The sequence below is a fragment of the Oncorhynchus keta genome, chromosome 30, assembly GCF_023373465.1.
Source record: "Oncorhynchus keta strain PuntledgeMale-10-30-2019 chromosome 30, Oket_V2, whole genome shotgun sequence".
NCBI classification, from domain to species: domain Eukaryota; kingdom Metazoa; phylum Chordata; class Actinopteri; order Salmoniformes; family Salmonidae; genus Oncorhynchus; species Oncorhynchus keta.
In genome coordinates this window covers 38,648,612-38,667,159 of record NC_068450.1, presented here as the reverse complement: position 1 = coordinate 38,667,159, position 18,548 = coordinate 38,648,612, and the positions used below count along the sequence as shown (strand labels likewise).

The 18,548-nt window shown below is 44.0% G+C and overlaps 1 protein-coding gene across 5 annotated transcripts in view; it reads right to left on the bottom strand.

Moving 5' to 3' along the window:
* Positions 1-9,517: 9,517 nt before the first annotated feature.
* The window catches only part of LOC118363543 (protein transport protein Sec24B-like), a 23,560-nt gene continuing 14,529 nt past the window's right edge, over positions 9,518-18,548 (bottom strand). For all 5 annotated transcript variants that reach the window (XM_052488413.1, XM_052488414.1, XM_035744506.2 and 2 more), the window contains 12 exons: positions 18,325-18,380; positions 17,883-18,089; positions 17,645-17,768; positions 17,332-17,490; positions 16,498-16,671; positions 16,200-16,310; positions 15,886-16,061; positions 15,596-15,733; positions 15,340-15,444; positions 13,326-13,418; positions 12,656-12,759; positions 9,518-10,533 (listed from right to left, as the gene is read on the bottom strand). In XM_052488413.1, the coding sequence (XP_052344373.1) occupies positions 10,419-10,533; positions 12,656-12,759; positions 13,326-13,418; positions 15,340-15,444; positions 15,596-15,733; positions 15,886-16,061; positions 16,200-16,310; positions 16,498-16,671; positions 17,332-17,490; positions 17,645-17,768; positions 17,883-18,089; positions 18,325-18,380 (1,562 nt within the window). In that variant the 3' untranslated portion in view covers positions 9,518-10,418. The remainder of the gene's footprint in view (positions 10,534-12,655; positions 12,760-13,325; positions 13,419-15,339; positions 15,445-15,595; positions 15,734-15,885; positions 16,062-16,199; positions 16,311-16,497; positions 16,672-17,331; positions 17,491-17,644; positions 17,769-17,882; positions 18,090-18,324; positions 18,381-18,548) is intronic.

The window sequence follows — 18,548 nt, the reverse complement described above, 5'->3', positions numbered from 1 at the left end:
GAGTTTTTCCTAGCCACCGTGCTTCTACACCTGCATTGCTTGCTGTTTGGGGTTTTAGGCTGGGTTTCTGTACAGCACTTTGAGATATCAGCTGATGTACGAAGGGGTATATAAATACATTTGATTTGATTTGATGGGAGAACCTTTCAGAAGGACAACTGTCTCTGCAGCCCTCCACCAATCAGGCCTTTATGGGTGAGTGGCCAGATGGAAGCCACTCCTCAGTAGAAGGCACATGACAGCCCACTTGGAGTTTGCCAAAAGGCACCTAAAGACTCTCAGACCATGAAAATCAAGATTCTTTGATCGGATGAAACCAAGGTTGAACTCTTTGACCTGAATGCCAAGTGTCACATCTGTAGAAAACCTGGCAGCATCTCCACAGGGAAGTATGGTGGTGGCAGCATCATGCTGTGGGGATGTTTTTCAAGGGCAGGGACAGGGAGACTAGTCAGGATCGAGCGAAAGATGAACGGAGCAAAGTACAGAGAAATCCTTGATGAAAACCTGCTCCAGAGCACTCAGGACCTCAGACTGGGGCGAAGGTTCCCCTTCCAACAGAACAACCCAGGAGTGGCTTTGGGCCAAGTCTCTGAATGTCATTGAGTGGCCCAGCCAGAGCCCGGACTTGAAAGACCTGAAAATAGCTGTGCAATGACACTCCCCATCCAACCTGACAGAGCTTGAGAGGATCTGCAGAGAAGAATGGGAGAATGGAATTCCCCAAATACAGGTGTGCCAAGCTTGTAGCGTCATACCCAAGAGGACTTGATGATGAAATCGCTGCCAAAAGTGCTTCAACAAAGTCCTGAGTAAAGGGTCTGAATACTTATGTAAATGTGCCATTTCAGTTTTCTATTTGTAATAAGTTAGCAGACATTTCTATAAACCTGTTTTTGATTTGTCATTAGGGATTACTGTGTGTACATTGATCAATTTTAGAATGAAGCTGTAACGTAACAAAATGTGGAAAAAGTCAAGGGGGTCTGAATACTTTCCAAAGGAACTGTATAGCCTAAGTTAACGATGTGTGTACTATCTCAGGACACCATAAACCAGGAGGACCATGTAACAAACCATTCAATCATTACAATGGAGGCTTCATTTATTTATTCTTTCCTGGGTTTCCCTTTGTAGTGGTGACTTGGCTATAATTGAAATGACAACAGAAATGACCTTGTGGTGTTGTTGATTTTCTCAGGGGAAAACAGTCAATACTGCCACACAAATGTTCACCGGTTTCAAAAGCAGGTTGCTTTTAAATGCTATTTTTAGATTCAGATTTGGCTCATCGTTTTAAGTTACTCTCAATGAACAGCTGGAAAAGAGGGACACAAACCCATTGATAAGGCCCAGCCTTGCCTGTATATAGGTGCTAAATAAATTATTTATGTTGCCCATATCTTTAGTGTTGGCAGTACTCTGCACCTGTTATGTCATTATGTAGTGTAACTAAAATTCCTTAAAGTTAATACCGATAAAACCATGAGCAGCAATATTGATTGGCAAACTGAAATCTTTGCCTTAGTACGGACAGATATAAATGTTATAATGACATCGACCTTTCAATTTAGGACTATTATATCACAAGGCAAAGATCCATATTTGTTTCAAGTAGTGAAAGAGAGAGTTCCATTTGATTTGTATTACTCACTAGCCTGTTTGACAGGTTGTACAAGCCACAATCACTGATAAGACTTGTAGTACCCGCATGGTCAATCCAGAATTCAGCAAATAGCAACTTAAGAGACACATCGGTTGGCACCTGTTGCAAACATTTTGAACCGATTATGAATGGACTATGTTCATAAACATTATGTTGAACAATTCAAATAGAAATAACCACCAATGCATTTTGATAGGCAACAATATTGAACTGAGCTTTGTTGAACTCAGGAACACCAATGTACCCAGCCCCACAAGCAGTTTGTCCACTTCAGCAGACCTACTGTAGATATGCAAAGATATGGTAATTGCTTTTGAGTTCAAAATGGATATGAGGCCTGTCTAAATATATCAGGGGTTAGGACCTCCCTGCCAGTAGAATGAGTTGTGTGCGTGTGACTAATCAGCATATCCTCTCCTGACTTACACAACAATGCCCTCTATTTTCTCAAATTCAATTACATTCCACTAAATTAAATGACATATCATAACGAAAATGATTAACTGAGACCAAAATAATCCAATCAAATGAATTAAAGCAAATTTAAGTGGAATGGATAACATGAGCTTGATCCTGTGATTGTGCTTAGTAGACGTACAGAGGTCGAGTAACTCATAATCACACATTACCGTCTTCTACCGGGACCAGAGTCATGTCTTTATGACTTGAAAGCGAGACTATTGCTACATGCAGGTCAGAGGTAAGGTGTTGTTTTGAAACATAATTAGGGTGGCAAACTCCTAAGGCAATCACCCATCGCTGAGGACATAGACATGACTGAGACGGGATAACCCCTTGGTATAGATGTGGGTATTTACTAGTGAATGAGAGGGTGATGTCACGCGACACAACTATGTTACCATGTTTGGTAACTAACACGCTGTACGGTTTGACTCTGACATGATACGGATAATAATGTTGTGGTAAGAAAAACAATGCTTGTGTCATAACATTCCATGACAAGTACTACCAGCTGTTAGACTTACTGTTGATGAGTGAATGATTCAATAATTTACTCTCATAGCAGTCCTATGACATTATAGTAGGACTGTCACGAGTCACTACAGAGATTTGTTGCATCAGACACTATTCTACTGTTATGACAGCCCAATGTTGAAAGGTCTCTTGAGTCATCTACATGTTTTTTTTTACTGCATACCAACACATACACTAGATTGGTTTAGAGATGTATTGTTGTCTCTAAATAAATTGGACAGAAATAAGAAAAGCAAAACAGGATGTTCAACTCTCCACACTGTCCCTATCGCACATCCTTACGACCATCCTTCTACAACAGGAGGATGAATAAGGAAAGATACCCAAATAATAATAAAGGAAGTCTAAAACAAACACCCAACTCTATTTCCAGAAAAGGAAATATGTTCGTACAAGTATGCAAAAATAAAACAACAATAAATCTGTAGATGGACTGACATGTAGTAGGCCATACCACTACTAAATCTCTAAGGCCTCCGGGAGATTGAGAAAACAGAACTCGTCTCCCCCTGGCTTTAACCCCCTGAGCCAAACATCTTGTTTCCATTAAAGAGCATCGGTAATGGCCTCAGAGTCACTCTGGAAGGAGCTCCTGCACAAGTCAGTTATTTAAGGAGGCCGGGGCCGTATCACATGGGTCTTACATGACAGTATCGTAGTCCGTTTCTACCCTACCACTTCCCTCGTGCCTCCCCCTCCAGAAAAAGAAACATCTGGAAATGAGGAATCAAATTCGCCTGGACCTGGCGGAGGAAACGAGGCTGCTGAATTATGGAGGAGTGTTGGGCTGGGGACAGAGCGAGAAGCATTGGAGCGTGCCCGTTTGGTCTGCTCTCGCTGGTGGCACACTCAGCTCCTTCATGGAGGAAGCACTGAAGAAGGCTGCAATAAATCGTCATGCTGGGAAGCCAGACTTTGTGCAAATGGCAGGAAGCAACTTCCTGTGGTCTTAGTAAGCTGGCCAATGAAGAAGATGTGTATAAGGGTGGAGTGGCTCTGTTTTAAACAGTGCGAAGGCAGGATGTCTTACGCAATTGGGCAGCTTTATTCATTGTGATGTCAAGATGGGGCCAATATAGGCTACCGCTCTAGGCCCCAGGGTAGGGACCGAGTTGAGTCTTACTATTACTTATTCTGCTGGCCAAGCACAACAATAGCTACTGTCACACAGATGAAGGCAAGGGCGTCATGCACCCCAAAAATCTGAGGGGGCACAAAGTACGTGAGGGTGGCTAGTTGGAGAATTTTGCAATTTTCCCTGAAACACAAGTAAGTTTTCTCCTGCAGTCTAGAGCCATAATCATTATGTTTAATTGTCGGTTAAAAAAAGTATATTTTTCTGCATATCTAAGCATACCTCGAGTACCCACCAGACTACTTCTCTGAATCTCTGCTTACATCTGGGTAAAATATGTAAGCAGAGAGCTGTTGTAAAATATGTTTTACTGCTGCTCTTTAATTACTTGTTACTTTAATCTCTTATTCTTGTCCATATTTTTAAAACTGCATTGTTGGTTGGGGGCTCGTAAGTAAGCATTTCACTGTAAGGTCTACAGAGCATCTGTAATGGCCTCAGATGGAAAGGAATGCTTCTTATTCAGTAAATTTAATTATTGCTTGCTTTTCTACCAACCTTGCCAGCAGGCATGCCAGCTAAAATAGTTCAACAAAATAGGTAGTCTAACTGGGCTAGCTAAAGCCAACGTCATAAAATTGCCAAGTGGCTAGTAGTATTACAAAGAACAAACAAACACACTTGCTTTTTTAAAGGACAAATTGAGGGGGCAAGTGCCCCTGTGCCTCCTATAGGCATGACGCCTCTGGATGGAGGCACTGCTATTCCTTTGCTGCATTTATAATAATAATAATAATATATGCCATTTAGCAGACGCTTTTATCCAAAGCGACTTACAGTCATGTGTGCATACATTCTACGTATGGGTGGTCCCGGGGATCGAACCCACTACCCTGGCGTTACAAGCGCCATGCTCTACCAACTGAGCTACAGGAGGACCATTTCCAAAACAAAGAAATAATGTAGTTTTTAATCCCAATGACATGGCTTGAAATTCAATAAATCTTGGTAGGCTATCTATTCTGAACACTCAACTCTATTTGACTTACCCATGCTGCCTTTCGTGAGAGAAATATTGTATTGACTGAGTAAGCAACACAATTGATATACTGTGGGCCCCCAAGTCTCTATGAGAGCCTCATGCCAACAGCGCTATGGGAGTCTCTCACAGGTCGTTCTGCATATGGTTAAAGTTTAGAAGTCAGGCCTGTTCAAAGAGTGCTCATCAAAATAAACTCCCAGCCGACTCTCTCTCTCTGACGGTTGGAGAGGTTGATGGGGGTGTTTGTGTCAAGCTGTGGGAAAGCTGTACAAACACTGTTGTTTGTTCTGCCCATTAAACCATACACAAATAGAGGTGATGAGGCTTGCATGAATTGCACATGATGACCTCGATAACAGAGCGTCATGAGCTCCCTTTTGTTCACGGTAATGCAAACATTGCGTGTTGTAAAGAAGTTGGTTTGTGTAGTTCAACTGCTAACAGCAGATGTGGAAGCAGTCTGTTCATTACCATGGAACGATAAGCTATTACTATGTCGTCAAGTCTATTACTTCACAATATGCTACCATGTGAAAATAAACAAGGCTCTTGGTTAGATGCTTTGAGCAGCAGAAGAGGTATAAAAAGGAGACTTCTGGGTATTATCTCAAACTAAATACATTTGTCATAAGAAACTCGCTCCCTGGTATACAGAAAATACCCGAGCTCTGAAGCAAGCTTCCAGAAAATTGGAGCGGAAATGGCGCCACACCAAACTGGAATTCTTCCGACTAGCTTGGAAAGACAGTGCCGTGCAGTATTGAAGAGCCCTCACTGCTGCTCGATCATCCTATTTTTCCAACTTAATTGAGGAATATAAGAACAATCCGAAATGTCTTTTTGATACCGTCGCAAAGCTAACTAAAAAGCAGCATTCCCCAAGAGAGGATGGCTTTCACTTCAGCAGTAATAAATTAATTAACTTCTTTGAGGAAAAGATCATGATCATTAGAAAGCAAATTACGGACTCCTCTTTAAATTAGCATATTCCCCCAAAGCTCAGTTGTCCTGAGTCTGCACAACTCTGCCAGGACCTAGGATCAAGAGAGACACTCAAGTGTTTTAGTACTATATCTTTTGACACAATGATGAAAATAATCATGGCCTCTAAACCTCCAAACTGCATACTAGACCCTATTCCAACTAAACTACTGAAAGAGCTGCTTCTATGCTTGGCCCTCCTATGTTGAACATAATAAACGTCTCTCTATCCACCGGATGTGTACCAAACTCACTAAAAGGGGCAGTAATAAAGCCTCTCTTGAAAAAGCCAAACCTTGACCCAAAAATATGTTAAAAACTAACATCGGCCTATATCGAATCTTCCATTCCTCTCAAAAATGTTAGAAAAAGCTGTTGAGCAGCAACTCACTGCCTTCCTGAAGACAAACAATGTATAAGAAATGCTTCAGTCTGGTTTTAGACCCCATCATAGCACTGAGACTGCACTTGTGAAGGTGGTAAATTACCTTATAATGGCGTCATACCAAGGCTCTGCATCTGTCCTCGTGCTCCTAGACCTTAGTGCTGCTTTTGATACCATCGATCACCACATTCTTTTGGAGAGATTGGAAACCCAAATTGGTCTACACGGACAAGTTCTGGCCTGGTTTAGATCTTATCTGTCAGAAAGATATCAGTTCGTCTCTGTGAATGGTTTGTCCTCTGACAAATCAACTGTAAATTTCAGTGTTCCTCAAGGTTCCGTTTTAGGACCACTATTGTTTTCACTATATATTTTACCTCTTGGGGATGTCATTCGAAAACATAATGTTAACTTTCACTGCTATGCGGATGACACAGCTGTACATTTCAACGAAACATGGTGAAGCCCCAAAATTGCCCTCGCTAGAAGCCTGTGTTTCAGACATAAGGAAGTGGATGGCTGCAAACTTTCTACTTTTAAACTCAGACAAAACAGAGATGCTTGTTCTAGGTCCCAAGAAACAAAGAGATCTTCTGTTGAATCTGACAATTAATCTTGACAGTTGTACAGTCGTCTCAAATAAAACTGTGAAGGACCTCGGCGTTACTCTGGACCCTGATCTCTCTTTTGCCGAACATATCAAGACTGTTTCAAGGACAGCTTTTTTTCCATCTACGTAACATTGCAAAAATCATAAACTTTCTGTCCATAAATGATGCAGAAAAATGTATCCATGCTTTTGTTACTTCTAGGTTAGACTACTACTTTCCGGCTACCCAGATAATGCACTAAATAGTCTTCAGTTAGTGCTAAATACAGCTGCTAGAATCCTGACTAGAACCAAATAATTTGATCATATTACTCCAGTGCTAGCCTCACTACACTGGCTTCTTGTTAAGGCAAGGGCTGATTTCAAGGTTTTATTGCTAACCTACAAAGTATTACATGGGCTTGCTCCTACCTATCTTTCCGATTTGGTCCTGTCGTACATACCTATACGTACACTACGGTCACAAGACGCAGGCCTCCTAATTTACCCTTGTTGCAACCTCGACAACTACTGTGATTATTATCATTTGACCATGCTGACATTTGAACATCTTGGTAATGTTCTGTTATGATATCCACCCGGCACAGCCAGAAGAGGACTGGCCACCCCTCATAGCCTGGTTCATCTCTAGGTTTCTTCCTAGGTTTTGGGCTTTCTATGGAGTTTTTCCTAGCCACCCTGCTTCTACACCTGAATTGCTTGCTGTTTGGGGTTTTCGGCTGGGTTTCTGTACAGCACTTTGAGATATCAGCTGATGCAAGAAGGGCTTTATAAATAAATTTTGATTTGATATTATCTGGGGTTCAACTGCAGTTTTTCACTGGACTACAAAGAATACTTTTTTTCTATTTTGACAAACACTACTATCTGCAGTTTATCCTGTCAAACAATACTCCATTGTAAGCTTACAAGACGAGCACAGAAAATACCTTTGGTTGAAGCCAAGATTACACCTCAAAACCACAAGCAGCGTATCACTAGTAGATAGTTCTTACCACATGAGATAAGGGGCCTGTGTGTGTAACAACTTCAGTTTGCTTTAAGGAGACAAAGCGGAAGAAGGGAGGGAGAAAAGCATATATTTAAACAGTGGTCTCAAAATCAGGTGTAAGTTTGCAGTAATAGCCACCACAGGGACATGAAGTTACTGTAGAAACCCCTTTTCTGGATATCAAGATGGGAAAATGTAGTCATGATGCAAGGCTGAATGGGGAAACTGTGACATCATGCCCCATGAAAATATCTGAGGTACTGTGGTGGTGAGTGAAAGGGGGTGTCCCGGGGGCCGTCCAGTCAAAATGGTGTTTAAATATAGCTGGTCAACAGCAGTAGTTTGTTTGTTAGTGAGGGGCTCATGAATTGTGCTGTGACACCTCACTGAGTAGGTTCAGTTAAAAAGCAAAGGACATACCATTAGACTTGATGTGCTTTTTCAAGGACTGTGTGTGCGCGCAGATACCTGGAACCCTGCAGTGACGAAACATTTGTGCACTAATTGAATGGTCGTATTAGTTTTTGAAGCGTGAAAAGCAACAAGTACTGTATGTTCTATGTAAAATTATTTGTGGCATTGGGGGTTTGTCTCAAAAGTAAATGAAAAAAAACTTGATGCAATGGAGAAAAACATTCTTTCCAGTTGGATGGTGATAAAGAAACAGTATAACATTGTTATTATGGCTTGCTAAAATAACTGTACCCCGTAGGAACCAGAGATGTTTGCAAATGGACCAGGAAGGACCAAGGAGTCCGCGAGGGAGGCAGGACGGTTCATTTCTTTGTATATTTACAATGTTATCTTTAGTACATCTGAGGTATGCCCCCACCCTTCTGAGTTAATGTATTTTCCAAGACTAGGTTGACTAACTTTGAAAATGAGACGTTTACTAGGAGACATATGGTGAGTAAAATGTAAGAATGTCTTCCAAAAACATTGGTCTAATTTCTGAGAACACAAAAGGATGGATGTTAATACTGTTTCCTTTTCATGAATAAAGCTAAAGGATTCCTAGATCATTTTATACCACTGAGAGTGAGACATTATACATAGCTGGCAAAATAAAGTAGGGAACTTAGTAACAGAAGTGCTTTTTAAAGTATGCAGCGCAGATACAAATCCTTATAGTCATTAGCGAAGTGGTTCATTGAATATGTCAAATATGTACTATTCCTAACCTTTCCATCAAGGAAACAGTCCATTCCATTTATTTTAACCATTGTGGATTTTCTCAGTAGTCCTCTGAACAAAGAAAATGCAATATGCCTCTAATTTTCCTGTGATAGGCATCTTAGAGAAATCAGTAGGGAATGTAGATGTGTTTAGCCAAGATAGTTCACTTATCCAAAAGAATTGCAAAGTCCCTGCCAATCACTTCACCATAGTTGTGTCCCCCAAAGCTACAGTTTCTGTCACATGATTCAACTGTAAATATTCGCTACAAACCATGAATGAAACATTGATGAGCGACCTCTAATGTAGCAGACAAATTCTGCAACACTTGGAAGGGTTTTCTACAAAACAGGATTAATGAGATAGCCAGATAAACAACTAGAAATAACTTGATTTTCTGGTTCATTAAGAAAGATAAACTTAAATGTGTTTTTGGTTACTGAATCATTAGACCATGCCCATATCAAGCTTATATTTCTAAAGAATGAAAAGTATTTTCAGAATATTTCCAGTTAGCTGGCTAACTCATTGATCCTGCTTTCTAGTATACCCCTGTGCAAAATATGTGAATGAGGGGGAAAAAAATCAAGTGAAATACTGTTTCATTTTATTTAATAAGCTGGTAAATTATAAATTATTGCACATAAAATATTATTTTCAATAGTTACAAAGTGGATAGCAACGTCTGGTAGCGGATCAAAAAAAACAAGAGGGCGGCAGTTTACAAAGGTTTCAGTTTCATCTGACGACAGGATTTGAACAGCTGGGAGAGGAGTCGAGGTGCAGAGGAGGGGTATTCAACCACTGTTGACTAGCATCCTGTTAAGCAGAGGTTGGCCAATTACCCGACTAGCAGCAGCAAACACAATGGTAACAGAGGTAGCTCCAGAACACACTGAAAACAAAGAGGGGGGATGCTGTACTCTTATGTCAAATGTTGTCAAATGTGTTTGAAGATAAGAGGGAGGAAATGGGAGGAGGATGTGGAGGATGTATGGCAATAAAAATAAATAAAAAATGTGGATCATACCACAGCATGCGGAGGCGTATCAGAGAAGGGTCAACTTAATCAGATGAGGAAGTAGCATCTTTGGCTTTCCCTTGGAGATGCTACATGGAGCTACGACAGCGGCTGAGAGACGATAGGGGAAAGGTTCAAGGGAGCGAGCTGGTTGAAGAAGCAGCCCGTTCAGAGCACACCACTTGATCTGTGAGTCCAACGGCCTATTACTTCACTTCAACTCCAGAAGTCATCTTCACTTCAACTCCAGAAGTCATCTTCACTTTGTCACTCTGATTTTTGATTTTCTTTCTGGTCCTTCCACCTGCCTCCCCCGGGTCATGGGCCGTGGTTGACCGGACCACTAGGGTGGGTGGGGTTGGGTTGGTTGTGTTGTCCCCTCTACGGTAAGTCTGAGGGAACTTCCTGTTCACCATGTGCCACGTTCACTGTTTTTTTCTACACAAGGCCCAAAGGGCCTTCTACTCCGTGTGTTCTACTTGGTCATCTGTTGCTGGATGTGGAGCAGGAACTCGTAGTAGGAGAAGGCCGATTCCGACCTGTCCTCTACCAAGTGCTGGAAAAAGCTGGTCTTAGCTGAAGCATCATCCCTACGGGGAGAAGTAATGAAATGAATAAGCATGTGAAATAAGAAGGAGCGCATATAGTCCGAATACATATACATTCTATTGAAATTACTTTGATACTCAAAAAAAAAAGGCCTCTGAATTTGTAAGACGTCCATTTGCTATGAAGAATTGTCCTCTGGCCTGTAGACATTTGTAGCAAACAGATCCTCACAGCAGTGTAGAGGTGCTGACTTAAGGTGAATAAACTGTAAGCTGTAAAAACAAAGAGTTGCACACTATGTATAAATTACTGGGAGTTTATACATAGCGTGCGACACTGTTTTTATAGCTTATAGTGCAACAATGTACCAGCATGACGTAAGAACACATGATCGTTCCATGACAGAGTGACCAGGTGAATCAAGGTGAAAGCTATGATCCATTACTTATTTCACTTGTTAAATCCACTTCAAATCAGTGTAGATTAAGGGGAGAAGATAAGTTAAATATTTTTTAAGCCTTGAGACATGGATTGTGTAGTCGTGGCCAAAAGTTTTGAGAATGACAATTTGCATATACTCAAGAATGATGAGATTAATTGCAATTAATTTCAAAGTCCCTCTTCGCCATGCAAATGAACTGAATCCCCCCCCAAAAATTCCACTGCATTTCAGCCCTGCCACAAAAGGACCAGCTGACATCTTGTCAGTGATTCTCTCGTTAACACAGGTGTGAGTGTTGACGATGTCAAGGCTGGAGATCACTCTGCCATGCTGATTGAGTTCGAATAACAGACTGGAAGCTTCAAAAGGAGGGTGGTGCTTGGAATCATTGTTCTTCCTCTGTCAACCATGATTACCTGCAAGGAAACACATGCCGTCATCATTGCTTTGCACAAAAAGGGCTTCACAGGCAAGGATATTGCTGCCAGTAAGATTGCACCTAAATCAACCATTTATCGGATCATCAAGAACTTCCAGGAGAGCGGTTGTTGTGAAGGCTTCAGGGCACCCAAGAAAGTCCAGCAAGGACCGTCTCCGAAAGTTGATTCAGCTGCGGGATCGGGGCACCACCAGTACAGAGCTTGCTCAGGAATGGCAGCAGGCAGGTGTGAGTGCATCTGCATGCACAGTGAGGTGAAGGCAGCAAAGAAAACCATCAGGGACAGACTGATATTCTGCAAAAGGTACAGGGATTGGACTGCTGAGGACTGGGGTAAATTCATTTTCTCTGATGAATCCCCTTTCCGATTGTTTGGGGCATCCAATAAAAAGCTTGTCAGAGAAGACAAGGTGAGCTCTACCATCAGTCCTGTGTCATGCCAACATTAAAGCATCCTGAGACCATTCATGTGTGGGGTTGCTTCTCAGCCTAAGAACACAGCCATGAATAAAGAATGGTACCAACACATCCTCCGAGAGCAACTTATCCCAACCATCCAGGAACAGTTTGATGATGAACAATGCCTTTTCAAGCATGATGGAGCACCTTGCCATAAGGCAAAAGTAATAACTAAGTGGCTCGGGGAACAAAACATCAATATTTTGGGTCCATGGCCAGGAAACACCCCAGACCTTAATCCCATTGAGAACTTGTGGTCAATCCTCAAGAGGCGGGTGGACAAGCAAGACCCCACAAATTCTGACAAACTCCAAGCATTGATTATGCAAGAATGGGCTGCCATCAGTCAGGATGTGGCCCAGAAGTTGATTGACAGCATGCCAGGGCGGATTGCAGAGGTCTTGAAAAAGAAGGGTCAACACTGCAAATATTGACTCTTTGCATCAACTTAATGTAATTGTCAATAAAAGCCTTTGACACTTATGAAATGCTTGTAATTATACTTGAGTATTCCATAGTAACATCTGACAAAAATATCTAAAGACTCTGAAGCAGCAAACGTTGTGAAAATTAATATTTGTGTCATTCTCAAAACTTTTGGCCACGACTGTATATGTGCCATATGGAAGGTCAAGCAAAATAATTAAGTGCCAGGCGCACTAGTTTGAAAAGGGGTTTACAACTCAATACTAGGAAGGTGTTCCTAACGTTTTGTACACTCACTATGTGGTCACCGATGGCTTCCTACACGACATGGACCCAGACACTCACTAGCAACAAACACACACGCGTCAATGCATCAGACCCGGGGTCCTTGACTTACTTCAGGACGTGAAGTGTTGAGCTGAAGGTTCGCGAGTCCTGTAGCCAGGCGAGGAGTGCGCGCAGTCGTTCAGACAGAGGGGTTTCCAGCTCAGGAATTTGGGTCTGGTATTCATAAGAGACAAAGAAGAAAAAAACAAGACCCACAGCTTTGTTTTTACTACTCAAGACAGTCTACACTGTGTGTGTGTGTGTGTGTGTGTGTGTGTGTGTGTGTGTGTGTGTGTGTCTGTGTGCGTGTGTGAAAAAACGAAAGATAACTAGTGGTTGGTTTCAATCCCAGATCTCCACACGTCTGACGTGTTTGTGATTTAGTGAAATATGTACGTGTGGTTCCGATTGTGAGGCATGCCTGTGGTTTAGGGATGTGTTGGTCTTCTCCCGAAAGAGGGAATCAGAAACGCAAACAAAACCTCGACAATTGCTACTCGGCCTGTGTTTGGGTTGTAAACACACCCACGTTGTGTGGTATTACATTATTTAGGTAGCCACGGGCCTTTTGTCAAAAAAGTAGAACCAAATAAACAAACCTAATAAAATGTAAATTACTCTCTGGCTGAACTGACTAAAGTACAGTACTATTTAATTGTGAAGCACCAGCTGGACACAGCAGTTATACACAGCAATAAATGTCTCACATTGTGTCTAATGAATGTTAATGCCCCACTAACCATGTTAGGGGGTATTGAAGCATGGTTTGGGCAGCCCAGCACGTCTCGAATGAACATATCATTACAGCATTTACCAATCCACAAGTAAAACACCTGGAGAAGAGAATAGAGAGGAAGTTAATGAAGTGTACATTTCTACACGGGACAGTAACAAGGATACTTCTTCAAATACATGAATCTTACCTCCATCCTTGAGGTAAATACTGTTCTACACAGAGTGTGAAAATCATTATGGACACCTGCTCAGTCCATAACACGGACTGACCAGGTGAAAGCTATGATCCCTTATTTATGTCACTTGTTAAATCCACTTTAAAATCAGTGTAGACAAAGGGGAAGGGGACAGGTTCAAAATAATTGCCTTGGATTGTGTATGTGTGCCATTCAGATGGTGAATGGGCAAGACAAAATATTTAAGTGCCTTTGAACGGGGTATGGTAGCAGGTGCTAGGCGCACCGGTTTAAGTGTGTCAAGAATTGCAGCGCTGCAATATTGCCTTCACCTAGTCAACCTTGTCAGATCTGTTAAAACCCTGATTTCAAGGTTTTACTGCTAACCTACAAAGCATTACATGGGCTTGCTCCTACCTACCTCTCTGATTTGGTCCTGCCGTACATACCTACACGTACGCTACGGTCACAAGACGCAGGCCTCCTAATTGTCCCTAGAATTTCTAAGCAAACAGCTGGAGGCAGGGCTTTCTCCTATAGAGCTCCATTTTTATGGAACGGTCTGCCTACCCATGTCAGAGACGCAAACTCGGTCTCAACCTTTAAGTCTTTACTGAAGACTCATCTCTTCAGTGGGTCATATGATTGAGTGTAGTCTGGCCCAGGAGTGGGAAGGTGAACGGAAAGGCTCTGGAGCAACGAACCGCCCTTGCCGTCTCTGCCTGGCCGGTTCCCCTCTTTCCACTGGGATTCTCTGCCTCTAACCCTGTTACGGGGCTGAGTCACTGGCTTGCTGGGGTTCTCTCGTGCCGTCCCTGGGGGGGTGCGTCACCTGGGTGGGTTGATTCACTGTTGTGGTCGGCCTGTCTGGGTTGCCCCCCTTGGGTTGTACCGTGGCGGAGATCTTTGTGGGCTATACTCGGCCTTGTCTCAGGATGGTAAGTTGGTGGTTGAAGATATCCCTCTAGTGGTGTGGGGGCTGTGCTTTGGCAAAGTGGGTGGGGTTATATCCTTCCTGTTTGGCCCTGTCCGGGGTGTCCTCGGATGGGGCCACAGTGTCTCCTGACCCCTCCTGTCTCAGCCTCCAGTATTTATGCTGCAGTAGTTTATGTGTCGGGGGCTAGGGTCAGTTTGTTATATCTGGAGTACTTCTCCTGTCCTATTCGGTGTCCTGTGTGAATCTAAGTGTGCGTTCTCTAATTCTCTCCTTCTCTCTTTCTTTCTCTCTCTCGAAGGAGCTGAGCCCTAGGACCATGCCCCAGGACTACCTGACATGATGACTCCTTGCTGTCCCCAGTCCACCTGGCCATGCTGCTGCTCCAGTTTCAACTGGCCTGGGCCCTAGGACCATGTCCCAGGACTACCTGACATGAGGACTCCTTGCTGTCCCCAGTCCACCTGGCCATGCTCCTGCTCCAGTTTCAACTGTTCTGCCTTATTATTATTCGACCATGCTGGTCATTTATGAACATTTGAACATCTTGGTCATGTTCTGTTATAATCTCTACCCGGCACAGCCAGAAGAGGACTGGCCACCCCACATAGCCCGGTTCCTCTCTAGGTTTCTTCCTAGGTTTTGGCCTTTCTAGGGAGTTTTTCCTAGCCACCGTGCTTTTACACCTGCATTGTTTGCTGTTTGGGGTTTTAGGCTGGGTTTCTGTACAGCACTTTGAGATATCAGCTGATGTACGAAGGGCTATATAAATAAATTTGATTTGATTTGATTTGATTTATCATCATGGAGGAACGGATGGAGGAGTTCATTGCTAACAAGTCCTCAAACAGAGACAAGGTTAATTTTCTCAGGGACTTCGGTCAATTGACAGAGCATAGCAGGACTTACACTGCCACAGTCCATGAGGAAAGCGCCTTCTCTGGTCAGCTTCTCAGCCGTAAGGTGCAGCAGATGGGGCTGGGGCACTATGCAGTCGTTCAGGTGGAGCGCCCCCTGTGGACAGAAAAGGGTAAAGCAGTCTACATTTCAGTATACTTGTGACCCACCAGGTAAAACAAAACCAACGTGTCCAGCTAGGAACCAGTGGAATGCTGGAGAGATGAATCAGTTGTTCAAAGCAGAGCGGGCAGTGTTGACCTCTCACCTGGTCTGAAATGGTGTCCAGGCGGTAGAGGTCGGGGTGGACTGTGCGCATGATCTGCTGCAGCGGCTGGCTCTTGAACTCGCACATGGCGAAGACGCGCTCGTCCAGCTTTGTGCTGGTCCCTGTGCGCAGTGCTTTCTGTTAGGTGGAGAGGAAGGAGAAGGAAGGGGAAAGAGGAGGAGAGGAGGGAGCACAGATTCATGAGAAGGGATAGCATTGACAGCTTTAAACGGCTTCTGACTAGTGACGGAGACATACAACGGCTCTGTGGGTGTGTTGTTCAGACAGACCTGTTTGAGTAATGCCAGCACGTAGAGGGGGAAGAGACAGAGGGCTGCGGGGGCGATGAGGCCAGACTGCTGCAGATTCGAGACTGTGTTCTTGTATGCACTCAGGGAGTCCACCACCGCATTCACCAGGGCATCCCGGGCGTCCGAAAGGCTTGACGATATCGACCGGTCAATGGCTGTTCAAAATTAAAATGTATGAATATACACAACAACAAAAATCGGATCTAATGAACAAATGCAGCGTGCGTATATATACATTTACATTTAAGTCATTTAGCAGACGCTCTTATCCAGAGCGACTTATATACACTCACCCATGTTGGCTAGGAGGCAGGTGATTGCCTGAACGTCAGCCCCGGCATATACATCACTCAGCTGGCTGACCACTGGCAGACACAGAGTATGGACCCTGATCCGCCTCTTCCCTAGGAGGACGGAGGGAGGGGGGGATAGGAGCAGAGATGAGGGTAGATTAATTTGTCTTTGTTAGATGATATTAAAATAACAACTCTTGTACTAGAACTGGGACTAACTATTCATTATTTAAGTAAAAGTCGGCAATGACTTCTCCAAATATTTCCACAATGAATGGAACGGTGAGATGGTGTTCACCTTTGCTGGAGGTGTACAGCAGTGCAGCCTGGAAGCAGGCCAGTGAGGTGTCGGCCATGCTCTCCTCTATAGACATCTGCACAGCAAAGCCCGAGTCTGGGTTGACATTGGCCAGGGACAGCAGGTCCGTCGAGCGCACAAAGAAGTTCCCATGGAATGTGTGGATGGACAAGCCTGTTTACCAAAGAGACATACATAGTAATGATGACTGCTAAATCGACCTAGAAATTGTCAAGAAATGTGTACTGTTTGGCCTCCTGGGTGGCGCAGTTCTCTAAGGCACAGCATCGCAGTGCTAGTGGCGTCACTGCAGACCCGGGTTCGATCGCAGGCTGTGCCGCAGCCGGCCGCGACTGGGAAACCCATGAGGCGTAGCCCGGGTTAGGGGAGGGTTCGGCCGGGCCGGGATGTCCTTGTCCTATCGCGCTCTAGCGACTCCTAGTGGCGGGCCGGGCACAATGCACTCCGACTCTGGTCGCCAGTTGTACGGCGTTTCCTCCGACACATTGGTGCGGCTGGCTTCCGGGTTAAGCGAGCAGTGTGTCAAGAAGCAGTGCAGCTTGGCAGGGGTCGTGTTACGGAAGGACGCATAGCTCTCGACCTTTGTCTCTCACGAGTCTGTACGGGAGTTGCAGCGATGGACAATTGGATATGATGAACTTGGGGAGGCAAAACACGTAAAAAAATATTAACAAAATTTGTGGAGTGACAACAGTACCTTTCAGAAAAAGATTTTAAAAACTACTCAGACAATACAAAACGAAATATCTAGGAGTAGCTTACCCTTGCAAAATCATAACCATTTGAAGAAACAAACTAACAAAATAGACCTACCTTTGGTGCAGCGTATCCTCATGACAGCCTCGAAGCCGATCTTCCTGGTGAGGTAGCGCTCCAGATCCTTCTGGAACTTGTCCAGCTGGGCCGGGTTGTGAACGTGGTGCAACGAGGGGTAGTAGAAGATACTACCCGCTGAGTATTTAGACACACACGCTGGCCATCCAAGAGGGGCGGGGGGGAATAAGGAAGGAAAGAAAGGAGGATAGAATTTCTCTTTAAGACGCCGGTCTCTTTGTCAACTTTCAGCACTTTCCTAAACAGTAACCTGTCTATTATATAATCTAAGGAATGGACGATCACGTCTTACCTAGTGAGGCCAGGTCAGAGTACTGGGAGCTGAGGAGGAAGAGGTCCACTCCTATCTGCTGACCAGAACAGTCCAGGGCCAGCTTCTTGTAGAAGTCTGTGGCTGGGCCCAGGTGTTGGACCCCCTGTCACAACATGACATGCAGAACAGACTTCTTAGACAACTGGAACCTTACATTACAGAGCCATATGGTCTGACAGTGTGTGTCATGCCTGTGTGTGCGACTCAGCACTCATACCTTGGTGCTGGACCTCTGGTTAGGGTCCTCCCGGGACTGCAGCAGGCCGGCACCCAGCGTGGGTAGCTGGGTCTGGAACACGGAGACGCGGCCCCCTGTGGAGGACATGAGCTTGTAGGCAGCCTGCAGCGCCGGGCCCAGGGCACTGTGGGTCTCCCTGGTCTGGCTAAACATGCCAGGTAGGGAGGTCAACAGGACCCTCACCAGCTGGGAGTGGGAGAGAAAATGAGAGATCAGGGAGAGAGAGAGAACAGTCAAAATGACTAAAGATGCACACACACACCAGCATCAGAAAACAAACTGTCTATCAAACTAAAGCAACCATACATGGCCAGAAACACACAGACTCTCAGCCTCCAGTCATAAAAAATAAAATTAGCCTGTGATGACACTGGTAAACACAAATAGTTCCACACATTCTCAGTCAAAGAAAAACCTTTACCGCTCTGCTTTCCTTCAGGTTCACCAGTAGACTGTCGTGGGTTGGAATGAAGATATCTACAAGAACAGAACAATGACTGAATCATTTACTGCATCACCACAGCTCACATTCAATGTCCTGGGATAATTCACTTGGAGAAATGACTATATTCACCAGCAGAAGGACAAGTCATTACATCTCTACAGTACACATTATTTTTACCATTAGTGGATAAGTGACATGTC